Genomic DNA, 22,803 nt, shown 5'->3' with positions numbered 1-22,803 from the left:
TTAGCTGGTGGATTTTTTTTTATTTTCTGAGATTAGAGATTATCTTTTAAAATTGCTATTAAATTAAATTATTTATGTAATTGAATAAACCATTGACTGGGTGAAATTTATCATTGCAAATGAGTGTATTGTCAATTCTATTTAACTACCTGCACTCAATTGCACACTTTACCTACTAATCACATGAGAGTACTACCGGATGGTTGCAAATAATAGAGGCGTATAGTGCTTGGAAATAGATTCCTAGTATTTTTCAAACAAGATAAGTTGCTATTGTCAATGCCTATCTATTTACTTCACTTTTCGGCTTAGTCACAAAAGAACACAAATATGCCATCCTTTCGCCAGTGACCAAGGAAAATCGCTTTCTGCACTTCTCCTGACTGATGGTTTTTCTTTTCGAAATCTTCTATTTGTTGCATTCAAACTCGTTTTTAACAACTAATGATTTAAAAGGCTCATTAAAACCTAATTCTTTTCTATAATAAATCAGTTAATTTTGAAATTTTTCCATAAATATATATTAGATATATATTGAAACAATTTTGTTCAATTTTTTAAGTCAACTAAAGTATCTAACAATTTGACTTAAGTAATCAAAAGAGTGACTAAGAATTAAAATTGCACCATTCAGAAAACTCCAGATAATCGATACTTACTATTATGTATCGTGATTTGAAGAAAATTTTTTTACCTGGATGCTTTTTGCTGCTATCTGATCCAGGACGCGAAATTTATTATATACATAATTTATTCATTTATTACATAATTTACTATAAGATTATTCAATTAAATTAAATTCTTATCATCAATGTAAAAAAAAAAGCAATAAACTTATTTTTAAGCTGATTTGGAAATAGTAATAGTAGTAAAAAAGTAAATAATGATTAACAGGCTCTGGTTTACAATTAGAATATATAACTTGTTTCCTAAAGAAAATGTATTCGAATTTAATAAGCTATTTTAATAACAATTAAATATTTACAAACATTACAGGTGAAATCTGAAAAACCATTTCATTCAGGAAGATCTACGATATTGTTTGACCATACCTAGTGAATTACTGATATACAATAACTGCATTATCAAAAATGCTTACATAAAAGTGAGATAACATTTAAAAAATTCCCTTACATGAAAGTAATTTCCTGTAAACAATAATTTTATATAATTTATTATCCTTAATAAATAATTCATTTTATTTTGAAAGCATTTTAAGTATAAAATCACTGAAATTTAAGACTCGAAAGTAATAGGAAATCAATACCAAAAAGAACGAAATTACTACAACACAACGATGCAAATATAATAGAATAAAACGAAATTGAAAAAAAAAAAGAAAAAATTATTATTTTTTTTAAATATTTGTATAGTATTTAAAATTATATAAAAAGGCATTTTAATGTATGCATTATATTACGTTAATCATAAATTTAAATAGAATTGAATTCAGTTTTCCTTAATTGAGCATAAAATGGAAATTTTTATAGGAATTTTAAGATTTAAAATTTTTTTCGCTGCAGTAAAACAAAGTCTAAAACAACTTACCTCGTTCAAGTTTAAAAGATACATTATTAATATAATGTATTTTAAATTATTTTATCTATTCTCTAAAATTCACTAATAAAAAGCACACTGTAATAAAATTGATTACTGAGAAACCCCAAACAGCATAATAGAGAACAAAACGGAAATAAATAAAATATTTAAAAAGAAAAACCTATTAAAAGTTTATTAAATGATAGAAATATTAATCTTTTTTTTTATTCAAGAATCAAAATTTCTATGAACTAATGATAACATTATCATTAAAATATCAGTGATTAACATAAAGCATTATACAACGTTGGCTTTATCCAAATTTTTTTCAGTAATTTCGGTATTTATGATGGTGCACTTTTAATTATATAACAAATTTGCGTTTGGTAGTCAACAGTTAACACATTGCAATTTTATTAAAAAGATATTTTTTTTAGTGGACGCGGGGATTTCAAAAATAAATTCCCAAAAGCCCGCCATTCCCGAATGTTTAATAAATAAATGAAAAGGTCCATCTCAACAAATCTGTTACAAATTAAGAGGATTTTGTGTTTCTCTAAAACCACAGGGGGAAATGTTTCTAAATAAAGCGTGAAGTTCGCACACCTCTTTCCTTTTGACTGTCAATGAGTTCCTATGCATCACTGTCAAGCAGCTCACCCCCTCCCAATCACTACTACCCATTCACCCTTCAGAGTTCCCCACTGACCCCAGACGGTCGTTAAGTAGTCCGGACTTCTTCAGGCCACTTGGTCTTTAAAGAGTTAAGACTTGTTATTTGAAGATCTGTCATTTCAAGACGTAAGAACTGTCATTTGAAAAAAGAATCGTTATAACACACTTCTTCCCTTGTTAACAATATACCAACTTCGAAATTTAAACCCACTTGGTAATTTTCAAAATGAACTTACAGTCGCTGCTTGAACAATATGCTAATGCTAACGTATGATGGTGCAAGGCTTGCAACAAGAACAAACAGTAACAAACAAGTAAAAAAGAAAAAAAAATCAGAAGTGCCAAAAAGCGAGTTCTTTTAAAATCTGGCAGCCATGTCACCTTTTTTAACAATATATCTCTAAATAACTAAAACAAATTTTCACTTCAAACTCACCAGAATTGTCACCGTCCATGTTAGGGCCTATTTCTATATTCTTATTAACTTTAAAAAAATGCTTTATTTAAATAGTTGACTTTCCTAATATGCAATATTTAAAAAGCTCACAAAGCATACAATGAATTTATTAACACTACTTATCAGATAAATATGTATTCTGTAATTTTTTTTCGGTGCAAATGACTTAAAACCAGTAGGTATTATTAAACTTCTTCAAATTATGCACTTGTTCAAATTAAGTATTGTAAAAAAAATTTGCTGATAAATATCTCTTCACTATATAGGCGCAGAATCGTTTTATTCAACGCTTTGTTTACTTTTGAAGAAAGTAAAAATGCCTTGATCAGAAGAGAATTGTTGCTTATTTTTATTTTTGTTAAATGGATGATCCATTTTGTAATATCGTTATTTTTAAATACATTGTTTCTATTAAAATTCATTTTTAGATTTGAAAAATATTCGTTTCTTTGAAATTTTCGCTATTTTGGATTTTGCAGAAATAGGATTTGACTGTAATATAACATGCTTATTATCACATGTTAGGAAGGTCATCTTAAAAAAAAATTTTTTTGAGGAAATATGTCTAGAAAATTATAATGGAATCTGTAAAGGACCCCCACTTCACTGTCTGAAAGGTTAATTTAGTATGAGTTTATATAATACTGACCCTTATGTGAAAAATTATATTTTTGTTAAAATATGTTTGGGGGTCAAATGTTGAATTATTACAATATTTTTATTATCTGAAGTATAATAATATCAATATTCATAACATTTTAATAACAAGTGTGGTCTATTATGGATCAGTGATCATCATTTGTGTTAATGGAAAAGCTTTACCAAGCAAGGGTTCATGAATGTGTATTTTTTTATTTAGTATTTTTAAAATTTATATTTTCATTAGTTTCATTGTAGGTATATATTTATTTCTTGCAATCAAATTTTTTTTTTGATGGTTAAGAAATAAAAGATATGAAATTTAGTTCTAATTTTTAATTTTAGGTTTTGATAATGTAGAATTTATGAATTGCATTTTTAATAATGTTTTTCTTTTTCAAGTCCAACTCAAAAGTAGTTTATGACAGTGTCTCAAAGAAAAATTTTAAGTTTGTTAATTAATTGTCAATTCGCATTAAATAAATGCAATAGTAATAATGCTTTCTTTTATTTTATTTATTTACTTACTTTTAGACTTATATAATTTTAAATTTTGATAATTTTTTTACTAATTTGCTTAGCGAATCTTATTGAATTTCTTAAAATATAACTAGAAAGTTTTCAGACAATTTTGTTTCTTTCTAATTAAATAATTGGTCTGGAGACATTTCATGTCAATATTCAAAATACTTTTGAAAATTACAACTCTGACAATAATGAATTAAGCAAACATTATATGTTTAGTTAAATATAATACAGGGTAGTTCAAAATTAATAACAGCAATTACAAACACCTATAACTATTTAGTGAAAAATAATTTATCGATAAGATTAATATAGAATGAAGATGGAATTTCAAATTTTCTTTATGTAAGGCACAGTGAAGCGGAATCCTGCACATGCGTGAGTTCATTAGTAAAAATGGCGAGTCCCGTGCAGAAAGCATTCTGCGTGTTAGAATTTAACGATAGTCATTCTGTTATCACAGTGCAGAGAATATTTCGTCAGCCTTACAATCAAGAACCTCCAAATGGGAACAACATATGCAGATAATCATACAGAACTCAAAGAACAGAATGTATGGTGTGATATGGACTACTGCCTAGATGTCTGTTTGACCAAGGGAAGTCATATAGAAAATCTGTGACACATTTATAAAAAATGTTGAAGTTCCTTCTACATTCTGTGTAAATTTTATCAATAAATTCTTTTTCATTAAATAGTTATAGCTAATTGTAATCACTATATTAATTTTAAATTACCCTGTATAATTAATTTTTAATGAAAGAGTTGTCATGGTGATGAATACAAGTTCCATTGAATCATACACTTCTAAAATTACATGATAAAAAATTCTATTCATACAAGTTTGTTTACTTTTGAGCCATTTATATTATTCTAAAAATGTACAAAAATATTTTTATAGAGCCAAGTCGGCCGACTGAGTGCTGCGAGTTCTGAGAAAGAAAGTTCAGGGGTGCAAGAAGATGAAATTGACCAAGCTTTTGCTTATCACTGTAGAAGTCAAATGTCTCTTTCCTCCTTTGGGGTAATTTTCCAGAATGAACTTATAAATGAATATATATATATGCATAAAGGACAGTAAAATGATAAGCCACATTTTCCAATTGTTCAAAAGAGCTGGGAAGAACACCAAAATTTCCTTTTCGGCAATAATATGTTTCTATATACAGTCAAACCTCGTTAACGCGAAATCGGCGGGACTATCATAATTATATCATATTAACTGAATTTTTTTTTATCTGATACATCATGAAAACAATTTATTTCATACTATTAATACTGTTGCAATACTTTAATGTATGAAAACAATTCTATTACAAACCAAACAAATTAAAATAAGTTATAACTACTTTATTAAACTATTTTATTTTAACTTTTTCATTTATTTGCCCCCTCTGCTACTTCTAACAAAGGAAGAAGTGAAAATGGCATTCCTCAAAATGAATGACTGGGATTTCATTCGCTACAATAACTCAGTCAGGTATTAAGCATACTATACTAACATATCTAATTATTTATTGGGTCCGACGATAACTCAGAGTCACAAAATTCTCAATATAATAAAAATAAAAGTTCTCAAAAATCTCATAAGCGGACTGTAATAATTAAACACCACTTTATTAACACAAGTCAATTAGAGAAACGCTGTTTTCACACATCCGAGCTCTTCGGATTCATAAGATACACTAATTTTTCATAGATGGCGCTTCTGGCGTCAACATACCGCCGGGCGTTGAATGACGCAGCATTCAACAAAATAGAAATAAAAACAAAACAAATAAAAACAAACCAAAAAAATACTAATATATAACAATAAAACATAAACATATATCAACACAATTTTTAATTAACATGAGGCAAAGTTACTAATTTAATTACTGGCCTTTTAAATGTACCATTTTTATCTTTAAGAGTTACAACTCTGGTTCTGTTATCCTTACCTGGATGAGTTTTGATAACCCTTGCTAAATTCCATTTTAAATAACAATACACATCTGGATTTTTTACTAATACTAAATCACCTTCTTTTATATCTATGTTACCCTTGTACCATTTAGGTCTATTTAAAAGCTTATTAAGATACTCTACTGACCATCTTTTCCAAATATGTTGAGTCATTTTTTGAACCAATTGCCATCGGCTAAGACGATTCATTGGAACCTCAGTATAGTTAGGTTCAGGTATTGCTACTAAAGTAGAACCAATAAGAAAATGAGCAGGTGTTAGTGCTTCAACATCATTTGGATCACTTGAAAGAGGACAGAGTGGTCTAGAATTTAAGACTGCTTCAATTTGAACTACGAAAGTTAAAAATTCCTCGTAACTTAAGATTGTTTTTCCAACTACTCGTTTAAGGTGATATTTCAGAAACTTTACACTTGATTCCCATAATCCTCCAAAATGTGGAGTAGAAGGGGGATTAAAATACCATTTAACTCCTTCATTAGTCATAAAATTTTCTATTTCCTTTTTACTCTCACATTTAAATAGTAATTTAAGATATGACTTTAATTCTCTATTTGCACCTATAAAATTTCGGCCGTTATCACTAAAAATCTCAGAAGGTTTGCCTCTTCTAGATACAAATCTTTTAAAAGCAGCTAAAAATGCAGCTGTTGTTAAATCATTCACTATTTCAAAATGTACAGCCTTTGTTGTGAAACAAACAAAAACACAAATAAATATCTTTTTTACCTGCTTACTTCTACCAATAAAGCTTTTAACTACAAATGGTCCACAAAAGTCAAGTCCAGTTCGAGAGAAGGCTCTAGAAATGGTTACTCTAGCAGCTGGTAAGTCAGCCATTTGCTGTGGTTTAGACCTAGAACTTACCTTTTTACACACAATACAATTAAAGACAATTTTTCTAACAACATTTCTTGCTGAAACAATCCAAAATTTTGATCTTATAAGAGATAATGTAGTTTCTGCACCTGTATGAAAATAAAGAATATGAAAATAATTAATCACTGTTGAAGTAAAATTATGTTTGGTAGGCAGAACCATTGGATGTTTTTGAGATTCACTTAAGTCACTGTTTTGAAGTCTGCCACCAACTTTCAGAATTCCATTTTCATCTAGAAAGGGACACAAATTTAAAAGTTTACTATTGCTAGGTATTGGTAAGACTTTTTCCAAACACTGAGTTTCAGTCACAAATGAAGTACGTTGAATGTTTCTTACAACACACAACAAAGCTTGAGAAAGTTCACTTGTTGTCAACGTTCCACGGGTAGGATGCAATGGATTCAAAGAATTATGCAAGAATCTCTTGCACCAAGCCACAATTCTTAAGATTTTCATGTAAGAAGAACATTCATTAATAACACTTAGAGGCTCAAATGTGTTAATTAGGGCACAAATTTCACTAACTACTGGTGGTTTTAATTCTCGAAGAAACAGTTCATCAGACTCTACAGATATATTATCCGTGCAATCATCTACTGACGATTGTTGCAGAAATAGAGGGCCACTCCACCACAAGTCACATGTTTTAAGTCTCAATGGATCGATACCTCTGGAAACGAGGTCGGCAGGGTTCTGTTTTGAAGCAACATGATGCCACTGTTCACTCACAGTTAATTTTTGGATTATAGAGATTCTATTGGCAACAAAAGTCTTTAGGTCTCTACACTCTTTTCTCATCCACGCCAGAACGATAGTACTATCTGTCCAGTAACAAGTTTTAGAAACCTCTAGCTGCAGGGCACTTAATACTTTCCTCATTAGTTTCACCAACAAAACTGCTGCGCAGAGCTCTAGTCTAGGTATTGAGACACACTTCAGAGGAGCTACTCTGGATTTACTGATAAGTAGCTTTGTTTTTGAATCACCAAGAGAGTTGATGGATTTAGAATAGATTACTGCACCATACGCCATTTCTGAGGCATCGGAAAATCCATGTAATTCTACGATGAGAAATTGTTCACTGAGAATCCATCTTGGGACACTGATTGAGTTCACTGCATTCAAAGAATTAAGGAAACTGTGCCATTCGGCGCTTTCTTTAACTGGAAGAGCATTACACCAATCCAATTTTAATAACCACAGTTTTTGTAAGAACACTTTAGCTCTAGTGATGATTGGTCCCAACAAACCAAGGGGATCAAAAATTCGTGCGATTTGAGAAAGCACTGTTCGTTTAGTAAAAACCTCACTTTGGTCAATTATTACATTAAACCCAAAACTGTCTTGTTGTGGTTTCCAAAGCACACCTAATGTTTTAGTTTCATTAGTAAATGAATAACTCGATTCATTAGTTTCATCACGGAGAAGGAATTTGTTATTAGCTGACCATTTATGAAGCTCCATTCCTCCCTTTTCTAACAACGATATAAGCTGTTGTTGAATGTCTCTTGCTTGTTTTAAACTCTCTGCACCGGAGACTATATCATCCATATATGCATCATGTAACAACACAGTTGATGCTAATGGGAAGTCTCTTCCTTCATCTCTGGCTAACTGCTGCACTGTCCTAGTTGCCAAAAAGGGAGCACTTGTTGTGCCATAGGTAACAGTAGACAATTTATACACTTTCACTGGATCATTAATCTCTGCCTTAAATAAAATTCTCAATAAATCTCTTTGGCTATGATCTACAAGTATCATGCGATACATCTTTTTGATGTCAGCAACAAAGGCAAATTGATGTTTTCTAAACCTAAGCATGATGCACAATAAATCATCCTGAATTATACCTCCGTTGTACTGTAAACAATTTAATGATTTTCCAGTAGAAGTTAATGCACTTGCGTTAAACACAACTCTCAAAGGGGTACTTTTGGATTCAGGTCTAAACACGCAATGATGAGGAATATAATACTGCACATCTGGTTCTTCAGACTCTTGTACTTCCTCCATATGACCCATATTTAAATACTCTAACATAAATGCTTTGTAAAGTTCACAAAATTGAGGTTCTCTAACAAGGCGATTCCATAACGAATTCAAACACTTTACAGCTTTTTTCTTAGATTCACCCAGACACGACGGATCTTCTCTAAAGGGCATTTTAACAACATATTTTCCACTCTCCGTTCTTGAATAATTTTCAAGAAAATGCTCTTCACAAATTTCAGCTTCTTTAGTTTTAGAAATTTCAGACTCTCTCTCTACATCTTCTATTTCCCAAAAAGTTTTTAATGTTTTTTCTAACTCATAATTATCTGTAACGAGCCCACAATGTATTTTATTTTCGTTTTTGGTCGGAAGACTCCCACTGACAATATACCCGAAAACGCTATTTTGTAATCTTAAATTTGTATCCTGAAGGAAAATTTGACCCGATTTTAAGATTTCATAAAAGTGTTCTGCTCCTAACAGCAAATCAATAGGGCTCGGAATAAAGAATTCTTCATCTGCTAGTTTAATATTATTTAGCGATAGAATATTTACATCAAGAGGATTAGCTGGTGTAAGTTCTGTAATTTTAGGAATTACTAAAAAATTTAAGTTTAAATCAAAACTCTTATCTCTATTTAAAATAGTAGCATTAACTTTCGATTTTATGCTCAGAGACATATTATTTATTCCCGATACAGTTATATTTGTACTTGACCTATTTAAACTAAGAGAATCTGCTAACCCTTTACTCATAAAATTAGAATTCGCTCCCACGTCTAATAATCCTCGAACTTCAAAACACTTATTTGATTCATCTTTAATCACACAAACAAAAGTGCTGAGTAAGACTGTTTTTAATTCCATTCCCATTGTAGTAGAAGAAAATATATTTTCCCCACCCTCACAGACGACAGGCGTCTCATAATTCACAGGCATTTGGAAAATTGGTGCGGAAGAATTCAAGGACGATTGAATGTTCCTATTTTCATTACACATTTGGTTCGAAACTATTTCTTTATTTATTTTTTGCTCTCGCGGAAAGTGAAGAGAAATATGATGCCTTTTTCTGCAAATACTACAAGAGATTTTGTTTCTACACTCACTTACTTTATGATTATTTAAACAGTTAAAGCATAAATATTTCGATTTAACGAACTCAAGTCTGTCACTTACAGACATATTTTTATAAATAGTACATTTACACAAAGGATGAATTTCATCACATAAAATACATTTAGTATTTTTTACATCCGTTAGAAACACTTTTGACATAGTTTTCGAATTATTTTTATAATTCATTCTAGCATTATCAACTACGGGTTTCCCCCTAGAAGTATAGAATAAATCAATCTCCTTAGCTAATTCTACAGGTTTAAACCAAGAACTTGCTTGTCTTACATTTATAAAGCACATAACCTCTCTATCAAGTGTTTGATTAATTTTATCAGATACTATTAATTGCTTCAAAGTTTTGTAGTCAGTTACATTTTTTAACTTTAAATAATATTCCCAACTCGTTATTAATCTAGACGCGAATTGCACGTACGTTTCACTAGACATTTTTTGCGCTTTCCTAAAATTCTCTAAACAGATTTGGGGGGATGGCTCGAATTCTCTCAAAACTATAGTTTTAACTTTAGAATGATCTCCTAATTCGTCATCTTTAATCTATGTAATTACATTTGTGGCTTTTTCCCCTAACAGATTGAGAAGAATCTCAGCTTTACATTTCTCAGGGACAATTTTTGAAATAAAAGCTCTTTCTAATGACGAAAAGAAATATCCCCATCCTTCTGGTCTATTAGGAATTTTAAGAGTTAAAGTCCTCACACTTTTAATGAGAGAGTCTAAAGTTTCTACACTTTCGTTTTTTACACTATCAACAGGTAGTTCACTTTTAGATTCGATTCGCAATTTAGCGAGCTCAAGTTCCGATTTCACTCTTTCAGTTTTTAATTTTTCAATTTCAATTAATCGGATTTCATCACTTTTTCTTTCTTCGATTATGTTATTTGCTAACTCTTCAACTAACTCAGTGTTATTTTTATACGTATCAGAACTCTGAATTGCTGCCATTAGATCAACTATAGTTTTCAGATTAGAAATGTCTACATTAAGCTCGACAGCAAGCCGAACATAGTCCTCTTTTTTAGCACTTTTAAACATATTGAATTTCAATAACTAAATAATAAATCACGTACCTTTTATTAGGTATATTATCCACTAAATTTCACTACTGATAACTCCGGCTCGACGGACCAACAAATGGGTCCGACGATAACTCAGAGTCACAAAATTCTCAATATAATAAAAATAAAAGTTCTCAAAAATCTCATAAGCGGACTGTAATAATTAAACACCACTTTATTAACACAAGTCAATTAGAGAAACGCTGTTTTCACACATCCGAGCTCTTCGGATTCATAAGATACACTAATTTTTCATAGATGGCGCTTCTGGCGTCAACATTTATTATCTAGGCTTATCCAGTTTCCTTTCATGTTAAACATGTAAAATGCAACAATAATTGATGACTGACTTACGGGACCAAAAATGTGCTTCATGTAAAACGATATTTTGCATTAAGCTGTTTCGCGTTAGTGAGGTTCAACTGTATTGTGTTGTTATCTAGTGGAAGTTCAGAGAACTTAAGTACTTATCTAGCAGCAATACTTAGGGTGACTTGATGTAAAAATGTCATTTCTGGGGAAAATGTGACTTATTACTATTGCCTTAAGTCTTTTATAAATATGGTTAAGAATGACAATTTTGATGAAATTACATATTTCCTTATATTTAAGAAAGAATAAATTATATCAAGTTTAATAATATACTTGATTTTAGTCCTTGTAAATTTTTATGTATAAAATTATTGCTGTAAATTTTAAAGTAGGCTCTTCAGCAATCAATAATTCATAACTTATCTCTATATATTTCATATGATAAGTGTTTAATGCCACAAGAAAATAATCCTTGAGAAATAATTCCATAGGGTCTGAACTCGATTTTGGTCATAAGCCACTAACAAATGAACAAAAAGAGTTACTATTCATTCTTATAAGGTACTAAAAAAGCTATAAACACATAAGAAAAGTTAAAACTTGAAGCTGAATCTGTTTTTTGTTTATATTTTTATCATTGATCTTTATTTTTATTTTTCATTATTGGTGCACAATAGTATTTAATTTATATTTAACTTTATCACAATTTTTGAAAGAAATTCAATTGAAGACTTCAGCAAATTTTATTTTTTTTTTGAAAATGCAAGCACTTTTTAATTGATATTGTCAAACTTACTTCATTTTTGTCAAATTTTGAGCAAAAGCCATGGCGGTTCAGGGGGTAGAGCATTCCAATGAGGTGACCCAGGTTCCAATCCTAGCGATGGCTGGTCGATATGAATTCCACACCCGATATGAATTCCACAGTGCTGACATAAAATATCTTCAGTAGTAGGCAGATCATGAGTTAGAATCCACTTGCAGTCAGGCTAACTTTGGGAGGTTTTTGTGGTTTTTTCCTCTCCAAGTAATCCAAATGAGGGTAAATTCCGTAAAAAAGTCCTCCAGGAAAGCAAATTTCTCCCAACACTTGGTCCAGGAGTTCCCTTGTCTTCTAAATTGGGTTCTAAATTACAAGGCTACGGAGGTGAACATGGGTAGTCGCCGCTATTCAACTATTATAAAATAAAATAAATTTAAATAAAATTTTGAGCAAACCTGTTACATTGTATATAGACCAATATATTTTCAAGCTTACTGTCTGGAGGCCCAATAATATTCTTTTTTCAAATTAATATTGCTGATAATGCCTTGTTATAAAGAATACAAAATAGAGTTGGAAAATATTAGAAAAAAGTTGTTAATTTTTTTAAAGTAATCAAAATAACATTGCAATATATCTATCTATATTATATATATATATATATATATATATATATATATATATATATATATATATATATATATATATATGTATGTATATATAATACAAAAATTATAAAAATACTTTTGTATTAATAAAAGCATTGAAACTTCTTCGTTTTCATAAAATGCAGATTATTCTATTTTGGGACTTCAAGGCTGAAAACATGTATTATAATTAGATTTATGTTTCAAAAGAGGAGTTATTTTAAGATCTTTCACTTCCATATAAGGAAGGATTAAACGATTTTCTATGAGTATTAAATGATTTGCGATGAGGCGTAGGAATACAAAGATTGCAATATGACTGCCCTTTTACCCATTTTAATTATCGTATAAAACGGAAGAACGATGGTTTTGGGGTGTCTTTTGGTGTATCATACTGACCAGCTAAACTACGTCAGATTTGACGGGATATGTGTCTCTCCCCCCCCCCTCCAGCTGGGAGAGGGGCTGAGACTTCTGCTTCACCATCGATTAGTAAGTAAAAGCTTGTGCATAATATGGCCTCATTACTCTTGATATTTTGACTAATAATCCCACAAAAATAACGAGGTTGTTGCCCTGTTATTTGATATATATATATCACAAATATTCCTGCAAATGTTAAGTATTATTTGACAAATTTATACTTTTTCATGAAGTCTAGTTAAAAAATTCTTGTTTTTAATAAAATATACAACTATAATATGCAATTTATGATTTGTAAGCAATGGTAATTTACTTTGAATGCATATTTTAATTAAAAAAAAGTTAAATAAAGAAGGTAAAGTATGTACACATGCTATGCATTCTTTTTTACATTTTGAGCTTAGAGATTTAAATTGTTCATAATTAAAAAGTCTACTTATTGCTATCATTTTTTCATCTATGAGCATTCTCATTGTAACAGGTTTTTGTTGTGTTGATGTAATAACTATTTTTATGATCAGTTAGTTTACGAAAAAAAAAGTTTTATCTTTCTGTAAGATACTTTCAATAATAACAAAGATGTATGTTACTAATTTAAGGTAACAAAACGCTGTGTTTACAAAAACAAAACAAAATTTTTTATTGAATATGTTTGAATTTTTTTTATATTCTCGCATTTTTTTGATGCTAATATTATGGGCGATATTCTCTCATTTTGTTGGGGGGAGGGGGAATGCAGCAATTATTTCCTTTATTGCATTTTGCTAATCATCATCACACTAAGAAAATAGAGAAATATCATGAAATCTATAGCAGTAACTAATAAAAAACAGATGGACGATGAAATCACGCAAATCAGACTCTTGAGAAAGGGGTTGCACAAATGCGTGTTTCCTTTCAAGATTATATCGGGTTTTAAAAACTATGTTAAAATCGAAAGCATAATTGCTACAAAAAAGTGTATAGAATCATTGCCTTAAAAAGTAAATGATCTAATGCGCAATTCGAATTTCCCATATTGCCTGAAATTCAGTACCATGTTTACGCATGAGCACACCTGGGCAGTGCCCGGGGACCCCAGGCACTCAAGGGGCCCTTGAGCATCTTACAGTTTATAAATTGCGTTTAAAAAAACTAAGAATAAAAGACATTGCTTTATATATTTTTTTAAATAAATATTTTCTATTATATAAGGTGTGCATTTTTTTTCTACAAATAGTGATTGATTAGTATGCAAACACTAATAATTTGAATTGTTTGTCAACAAGAAAACTTGAAAAGGGCAACCGAAATCTTATTTTTCTATGTTTCAATGAAAATTTCAGGTACTTGGGCATTTAAAGATGTTTTAATAACTGTCTAGTTTGACAAAATAATTCATACCTTTTTTTTTTAACCTTTCATACCTTTTTTTAACCATATTCATACCTTTTTTTTAACCTTTGAATTTATTTTAATTTGTTATACCCTTATGTTTATTTAATTTAATTTAATTATTTTAATTAACTTCCATGATTTTGTAAATTATTTTATTATTTGAGGATTACAACTGGTTAGAATATAAATTTTTTTTTAACATTATACATTGTTTAAAAATGTTTTTCTTAGTTTTTAGGATAATCAAAATGTGTTTAAATTTGTTATAATTATTGCATAACTTAATGCTTTATTTCATGTGTGTGAAAGCTTTTAGTTCGTTTTTAAACATTATTATATGTTGTAGGGATCTAAAATATTTTTGTGCCCGGGGGCCCTGCATGCTATTAAGACGACCCTGCTGAAATTTATTCGGGATATATAAAAGCAATGTGAAAATCAATGTCAATAACTACCAAAATGGATTTACAATATCGGCACTTCGATTGAGCACTTCAAAAAGTGATTATTTAAATGCTTGATTTAAATTTTCCATGCAAATTTCTGCTGGAAAGCAAAGCAAATTTTTTTACTTCCCAAACGAAAAATCTTTCTGCAAGAACTTTGTGAAGTTCTGTGACAATGTCACGATTCTGCCACAGGGTTTACATGTGTTAGACTATCAAATGTTTTATCAGAGTTATATAATATGTTGTTAATTGATATGATTCCTTTATGTTTATATTCTTCTAGCCTTTGTTGTTGAATTGCTCGTTAATGTCTTAGAAAACTTATATGTAATTTTTTGGAGAAAAAATGCTTCATCATAGTAAAACTTCAAGATATTGTAACAAGGAAGGTTGAAAGCAAACGCTGACTTTTTTAAACTATATACATTGAAATGCTTAGGTGTTAAATTGAGGATTAAAACAATTTTTTATAAATTTTAAGTTAGTTATAAATAATTAAACATTTTTGAAGTTACTCAAATTGTAGGTTGAAAACAAATAAATCGATCTAACATTTCTTGTACATTTTGAAATTGAACAAATCACTGCATGCAGTGAAGGCATAGACCATACTGCCAACTCTACAGGTTTTTCCCGGTTTCTCTTGGTCTACTGGCTTAATTAAAATTTTCCTGGTTTTTTGTTCCTTTTAGAAAATTCCCTAAAATTTAGTAATTTTCCTGAAAAAACCCCTGTTGAAATTGAATTCTTGTACACATTATTTCTTGCCTGCTAGAATAGTTAAATATGTATTACTAATACATAATGAGGTGAACCTCATTTATAGAAATCAGTTCAAAACTTTTTTCGTTCTGAAATGTTCAGTTTATTTTTATTCAGAACTCTCTTTTTAAATTAATTAAAAAAATCCTTTAACTATATTTGATCCTTTAACTATATTTGATAAATTAAATACCTATTAATATTCAAACTTATGAGTAAACATAATGCATAACTTTTCAAGTGTGTTTAATGTCAATCATAACTGGAAAATATTGCAGTTTTTCTATTTTGATGACTATTAAAATCCCTAAAATTCCCTATGTATAAAATATTTTGTATATTATACAACAATCATCAAATTTATGTTATTTCAAAAAATCTACTGGATCTTCTCCTATCCATGTTGGCAGCCATGGTAAATGGAATATTTTTCAAATTTTTCACATTGATAGAAAAAAGTTGAAAGTAGTTTTTCTAAAAGATAGTTAGTAGGACTAAAGCACTTTTTACATACAGCCATTAAAATTCATTAAAATTGAAACAGTTTTAAAAAGTTTTATAAGAAAAAGTATTCACAAAATAAATCATATATACTGAAATTTCAATCGTGTTATACCAATTATTTAATTTTATATTTTTAGGGAAGATGTGAAAGTGTTACTAGTGTATATAGTGCTGCTGGAGGGGGCCGCTATGGTACTGTCACAGTGACTGGTGAAGTTTTATTTGGCCTCAGTTATAATTATAAGGCAAGTACCTTGGAAATAATAGTGAAAGAATGCCGAAATTTGGCTGCTGTTGACATTAAAAGAAATCGTTCTGATCCGTAAGTGTAAGAAACTGCAATTTGTTATAAATTTATTGAATGTTTGACTTTGTAAAAGTTTTGAGTTACAGGTGTCTTGAAAGGGCAATTTCACGATTTATCTTGTATGGATGTTTGACTGTATAAAGCTAAGCACAGATGGCGCTAGGGTTTAAAATTCGTCGTAAGACTCCCGGGTTACTACTTCCGACTGATTTTCATGCCTGAGCTTCAAAAAACGCACCATCCATTATTATTATACTTGTAATGTTTTCAATATAACACGTTCTTCCAATCTAACTTTCAATGAAGCGTACAACAAATAAATTCCTAAGACTTCACAAAGCTTGCTATTATGCTACCTAAAAAATAACAAATTGTGCTAATTTACACAAATAATATAGACATAGTCCCACACATGATAATGGAAAGGTTAACACTCAAAACATGGTTAACCTTTCACTTTATTTATGCTGTGATATTAATTTTGTTAAATTTGTCTTAGGCTCACGACCTGTTAGAATTTATAAATTACAGAAAACTCTTGTGGATGTTAAAATTATGCATAAATTTAAGCACACTAATAAAATTTCCTAGAATATTAAGCCTGTTCAAACATTACTTTCTAAGCATAACATAAGTGGAGGGATACACCGGAAGTTTTCTAGATTTTTTCCAATTTTAGGAAGCTTGATTGTTTACATTCAGTCAACCATTCATGTTACATCTGCAAATTAATTAATATTTTAGCCACAAAATAATTTTGTAAACATATATGTTTGAAATACCTTTGTAACAATTGGTAATTTAAAGACCCTAAATTGTATTACAAATTATAATTTTTGATTGTCCCACACATGATAATGGAATTTCCTTTAAGATGTAGAATTTTTAACTACAAATTGCATCTAGTGCTAAGAATTGTTGGTAAAAAAATTTATAGTTATAGAGTTACAAATAGTATTAAATAACTTTATTGTTAACTTTTATATTAATTATGTAAACTTAAATATTGTACTATATGTATCTTTTTATCTTTTTGTACTTGTATTAAAACAAATCTGTAGCATCTTTGCCCTTGTATTCAAATGTCAGTCAGAAGTCAATTACTGAGAATTTTTCAAATCTATATGACAGCTTAAGGTATCCAACTGGTTTTGATGAATTTTTTTTAAAAGCTTATTCTAAGATTTGGTGACCAGGGGTCTTAAAATTATGAATTGAAAGTAAAAAGTATTTTTATAATAAAAGTATATATTAAAAGTATTATATAAAGTATTTTTCAAAATAGGGCAAATTTGAGCTTATAAACAGATTTTTCCGCTTTTGTCTCTCAAATTTCAGCCTTTTTTTTAATCAAAAACTTAAATTCTATAAAAGTTTCGTTTTTTTAAATAAATATTCCACTTTTTCTAGAAATTCAGTTGTTGAAATAAAATAATTATATTTATTTCCGATTTTCAAAGATAAACCGGAAATTCTATCTATATGGCTGCCAACCCTTCCTCATTTTTACTTATTTTCTCTGCTTATACACGCAGAAAATAAGATTTTCCATATTTTTGCCCGCCTGCCTGCCAGAGCTATGATAAATTGCTATAGCTATGATAAATTTAAATTGTAGTTTACTTATTTTAGAATACTCAGAATTCCTATTTGATGTGTAAAGATGTTTGAATTATGGAATATTTGTATTACTTATTAATAATAATGCTATGATAAATTCAAATTAAAAGTCTGAATTCAACTATTAAATCAGATTTATTTAAATAGGATGTCTTTTGCTAAAGTCACCCAAGAATTTAGATTGTAATATAACATGATATGTTTGCTTATTTTTCACTGTCGTAATTTTTTTTTAATATTCTGCTTTTCTATGTTTTCATTTAACAACTTTTATCTTTTGAAATTATTATAATCGTCACTTTTTATCTATGTAAGTCAGCATTATGACTTACATAATTGTCTAATTTTTATGAAATGTATTTTTTAAAACTATATGTTTATTTATTTATTATTTTTCTTGTATTTTCAGTTATGTAAAAGTTTATTTACTACCTGATCGAACGAAAAGTGGTAAAAGAAAAACAAAAGTAAAGAAGCACACTTTAAGCCCAGTTTTTGATGAACGCCTCAAGGTAAATTATGCCTATAAATATAAATACTCATATGCATACTGTATTGTTTAAAAAAATTTATAAGCATGCTCTTCAGATAAAATTATAAGATAAAATTCAAGTGATATTTTGCCCTTGTAATAATTTCAGACACTTTAGTAAATTTGAAAACATACCATTTGAAAACTTGAAACAATTAGCCTTCCAAATATTCATACCTATATTTATAAATAGCTAATATATAAATTATATTTATAAAATTGCAATTTTATAAATATCCTCCAAACTCATTAGTTACTCTATTTACGTTATATTTATAAAAGTGCAATTTTATAATTTTGAGAGAATTTATGTATCTAGTGTACTGTCTTTAAATATCCTCCAAACTCATTAGTTACTCTATTTAAGTTATACCCTTTGAATCATCTTAGTTAAAGAAATTCCAAGTATTAGATCAAAAGTTATTCAGAGTATTGTTTGTAGATCTTGTACACATATTCTTGGAATTTGCAGCAAAACTTATATTGTCTTGAAGAATGTCTAAACATCATGAAATTTTATTTTTATACATTATTTATATATATATATATATATATATATATATATATATATATATATATATATAGATGCCGAAGAGCCATTATATTATGACCACCCTCCATCTATAACAATGGGCTCGCCCAGGTTTTCATGGTTTCTCGCCCAGGAACAATGTTTTCATGGGGCACATTAGGATCCATAATCCTCGTAGAACAATCCCTGACGTCTGTAAGCTACTTGAACATAGTTGCAGACCAGGTTCACCCATTCATGCCAACAGTTTTTCCTGCGAGGGATGGTGTTTACCAACAGGATAATGCACCATGTCATAAGGGTCGAATCGTCGAGGAACATTTCAGTGACTTTCAAGTCATGTCTTGGCCCCCAATTTCACCTGACCTTAATCCAATAGAGCATTTGTGGTCCTACTTGGAAAACCAAATTCCCTGCTACCCCCTCGCAATGTGAGGGAATTGCAGGACCAGTTGGTGAGTGCTTGGTACCAGATACCTCAGACTATCTATCAGCACCTTCTGGAATCAATGCCATGGTGGGTGCTAGCAGTTTTGAAAGCTAAAGGTGGTCCTACAAGTTATTAGCAGGGTGGTCATAATGTAGTGGCTCTTCGGTGTGTATGTGCATACATACATATGCATGTATGTGCATGTATATACATACATATTATATATATATATATATATATATAATAAACTATACACAGTGATGGCTCAGTAGTTAAAGGTACTCAACTGCCTGTTTTAAGCACTGGACTGCAATCCTCAGAGCAGCCCTTTCTATTTCAGATGCATGGTTGATTCAATATAAGCAATAACAAGCTTCCTAAAACCGGAAGAAATATAGAAAACTTCCGGTGTTTCCCCCGCTTATGCTATGCTTACGAGGTCAACAATCTTAATGTTCTAGAACGTTTTATTATAGTTTTTTTTTGTTTAAATTTACATGTAAATTTATCATTCATAAGAGTTTTCTTTAATTTAGAAATTCTAACTGGTTGTGAGCATAAAAAAATTTAAGAAAAAAATAATATCACAACTTAAATAAAGGGTGATGTGTGCCCATTTTGTGAGTGTTATCCCTTATTTGACTATATTTGTGTAAGATATCACCATTTGTTATTTTTTGGGTAGCAAGTTGCAGGTTACAGCATGTTTGCAGCGTCTACAAAATTTCATTTGTTGTTTAGTTCTGTCAAATTCAAATTTAAAAAATGTATTATATTGTAAACAATACAAGTATAATAATATTAGATGGCGAACTTTTTCAAGCTTAGGTCTAAAAATCAATCAGAATTAGTAACTCGGAAGCCTTACAAGGAATTTTAACCCCTAGCACCATTTGTGTAAGCTTTACATGATCAACCATCCATAAATGAGTGAAGACTAAGTTAGGAAATAAGTTGGTTTGTGTGCAATGCTGACCACGTTGTCACAATCAACATCATTGTCTACAAATTTGTGGAGCTTTAATTTGCATGATTCCCAGGAATATTTTACTTTTAATGACAAATAATTGGAAACAGCTAAAAAACGGTTTGGGTGGGGTTTTTAAAACTGATAGTTTTAATATCATTAAATTTTCAAAACAACAGTTAAAATTTTAAACAATAAATTATTTGCGAATATAATTTTTAAATTATATCTTTAAATGAATAATTATTAAGCATCAATAGTAAGATTAAATCTTTAATTTAATAAAATGCACCACATAAAGATAATAGTAATGAAATTAAAACACTTTCATCTTAATTTTTCAGTCTAGGGATTTAAAATATCTTCTTCAGATAAATTTTCTCCTCGTAAGTGTATCCATGAAAGCTAAGCAAATTATCAGTATTTAAACATGGAATTTCTCAGATGTAATTTCAAAATTTATAACATCAAAAATAAGCTTTCATTATTTAAGTTGTCACAGACCATAAGTAATAAGACTCTTGTCATAAAAGCAAAGTACTTTGATGACATTTAACAAATTTTCTATTGGAAAAAATAGAGTTTGTTGAAAATTAGTGCCAACAGAAATAATCATAGAATTCTGTTTAACATCTTAATTTTTTTTTTCAATCATACAAGTCTAATTGCTGTTTTGGGCTGTTACTAAGAGTTGAAATGACTGTAATAACATTTACAAATTTGTTATTACAAATTTAAAATTTAAAAAATTCATCTGGAAAATATATGAAAATTGAGTGCTTTAATACTTTTCTTATATGCAGGAGTATTGTTTCTCAGTGTTTTCTGGTTTTGTTACAAAATTCATAGCAGATTTTTTTCAATTTTTATAAAATTTTCTGAGAATTTTCATCTTTCCTTCCTTCTCCCATTTTGTTAGAACATTTGTAGGGAAAGGATCTTTCAACAATGTCAGCATTCATCTATGAAAAAGTACTCCAACATAGAATCAAATTAACATGTCTTACATATTAGTGAATTGGAATTGTATTTTTGAAGTGGTAGACACACTACACATTTGAGGCAGAATATACAAGAATAATGAAATGAAGATCTTCAGATTCATTGCCACAGAACTTCGTTCTTTGCCAAAGAACAAAGTGATCATAGACACGCAAAGCAAGACATAGCTTTTTGAGCCCCTTCCTCAAAACACAGAAAGCCTTATTTTCATATTCTATAGAATTTTTAAAGACACTTTAATCAAATTTTTAGTTAAAAAGAATTCTCGGAAATTTTCTTTAAAAAAATTTCAAAAAGAAAAAGATTTTTTTAAAGGAATTTGGCTCAACCTTTAGGAGCCTGGGAAAATTGTCTTTTTCTCCCCTCCTCCTTCTCATCAAATCTCATTTGTGATCAATCAACGATATATTTCATTCTTTTTTAGATTCTTTCTGGGAGGTTTTTACACACAAACTATCCCCTTAGCTGTGCCACGAATTACAAATAACATCAAATCAAAAGTTTCTAATTTTTGTTTATTAAATGACATAATATCACTTTAAATTACTGGCCTATCTGAAGTGCAATTCTAAAGTTACTTAGTTTTTAAGTATTTTTTTTTAGTAGTAACTTAAAATATAATAGCCTTGTATCCAGGGTTGGCAAGGTTTAAGACAGAATGGATTAATCCACGGTTTAAACCTTCCTGTTCAAAACTCTTTTTCTTAAATTATGTCACAATTTTATCTGAGCAATATTTAAAAGGTAAAATAAACATAGAACTAATAACATATTGATAATTAAATCTACTAGAGAATTTTTGTTTTTAAAAGTATAATGTTTTATTAATATTGTTTGACTCTTCAATTTAAATATTAAACCAAGGAAGATTAATCAGTAATCAAGTTCAATTGGTCCTCTGATTCAATAGTACATAACTGAAGTTTGACCTTGCCATACAGGTTAAGCTATTGGGGACTAAGTGCTTGGTTAGTCATAAACAGGTTTATTTATCAAAAGTACTATTCAAGAATACTTTTATTTCATTCATGCTCAATTCTTTTAGCATAGTGGAGATACATCATCAGTGTCAGTAACTGAAACTGATGTTATGCCCTTAAAAACTGTTAATACATTCTTCAGTTATTTTGTATTTCCAATTTAAACTAATATATTTATATTTAAAAACAATTTTTTTAAAAAAAAGATGTCTTTCCTGTGAAGCAGAAATTATAAAAAAAATTTTTCAAAAATATTGTGAAAAATAAAAGGTTAATTTTTAAACAAATTTAGTATTTTTTTAAAAAAAATTATTATTATTTTTTAATATT

The 22,803-nt window shown here is 29.4% G+C and overlaps 1 protein-coding gene across 3 annotated transcripts in view; it reads left to right on the top strand.

Annotated features, from left to right (window-relative positions):
- Positions 1 to 22,803, top strand: part of LOC107440714 (uncharacterized) — a 147,382-nt gene that overhangs the window by 106,614 nt on the left and 17,965 nt on the right. For all 3 annotated transcript variants that reach the window (XM_016053699.4, XM_016053700.4, XM_016053701.5), the window contains 3 exons: positions 4,737 to 4,859; positions 16,241 to 16,425; positions 18,440 to 18,542. In XM_016053699.4, coding sequence (XP_015909185.1) covers positions 4,737 to 4,859; positions 16,241 to 16,425; positions 18,440 to 18,542 — 411 coding nt within the window. The remainder of the gene's footprint in view (positions 1 to 4,736; positions 4,860 to 16,240; positions 16,426 to 18,439; positions 18,543 to 22,803) is intronic.

This window comes from Parasteatoda tepidariorum, chromosome 12, assembly GCF_982258835.1.
Source record: "Parasteatoda tepidariorum strain Cologne lab strain chromosome 12, Ptep-v5.0, whole genome shotgun sequence".
Lineage (NCBI taxonomy): Eukaryota > Metazoa > Arthropoda > Arachnida > Araneae > Theridiidae > Parasteatoda > Parasteatoda tepidariorum.
This window is presented reverse-complemented; position numbering and strand designations above follow the sequence as displayed.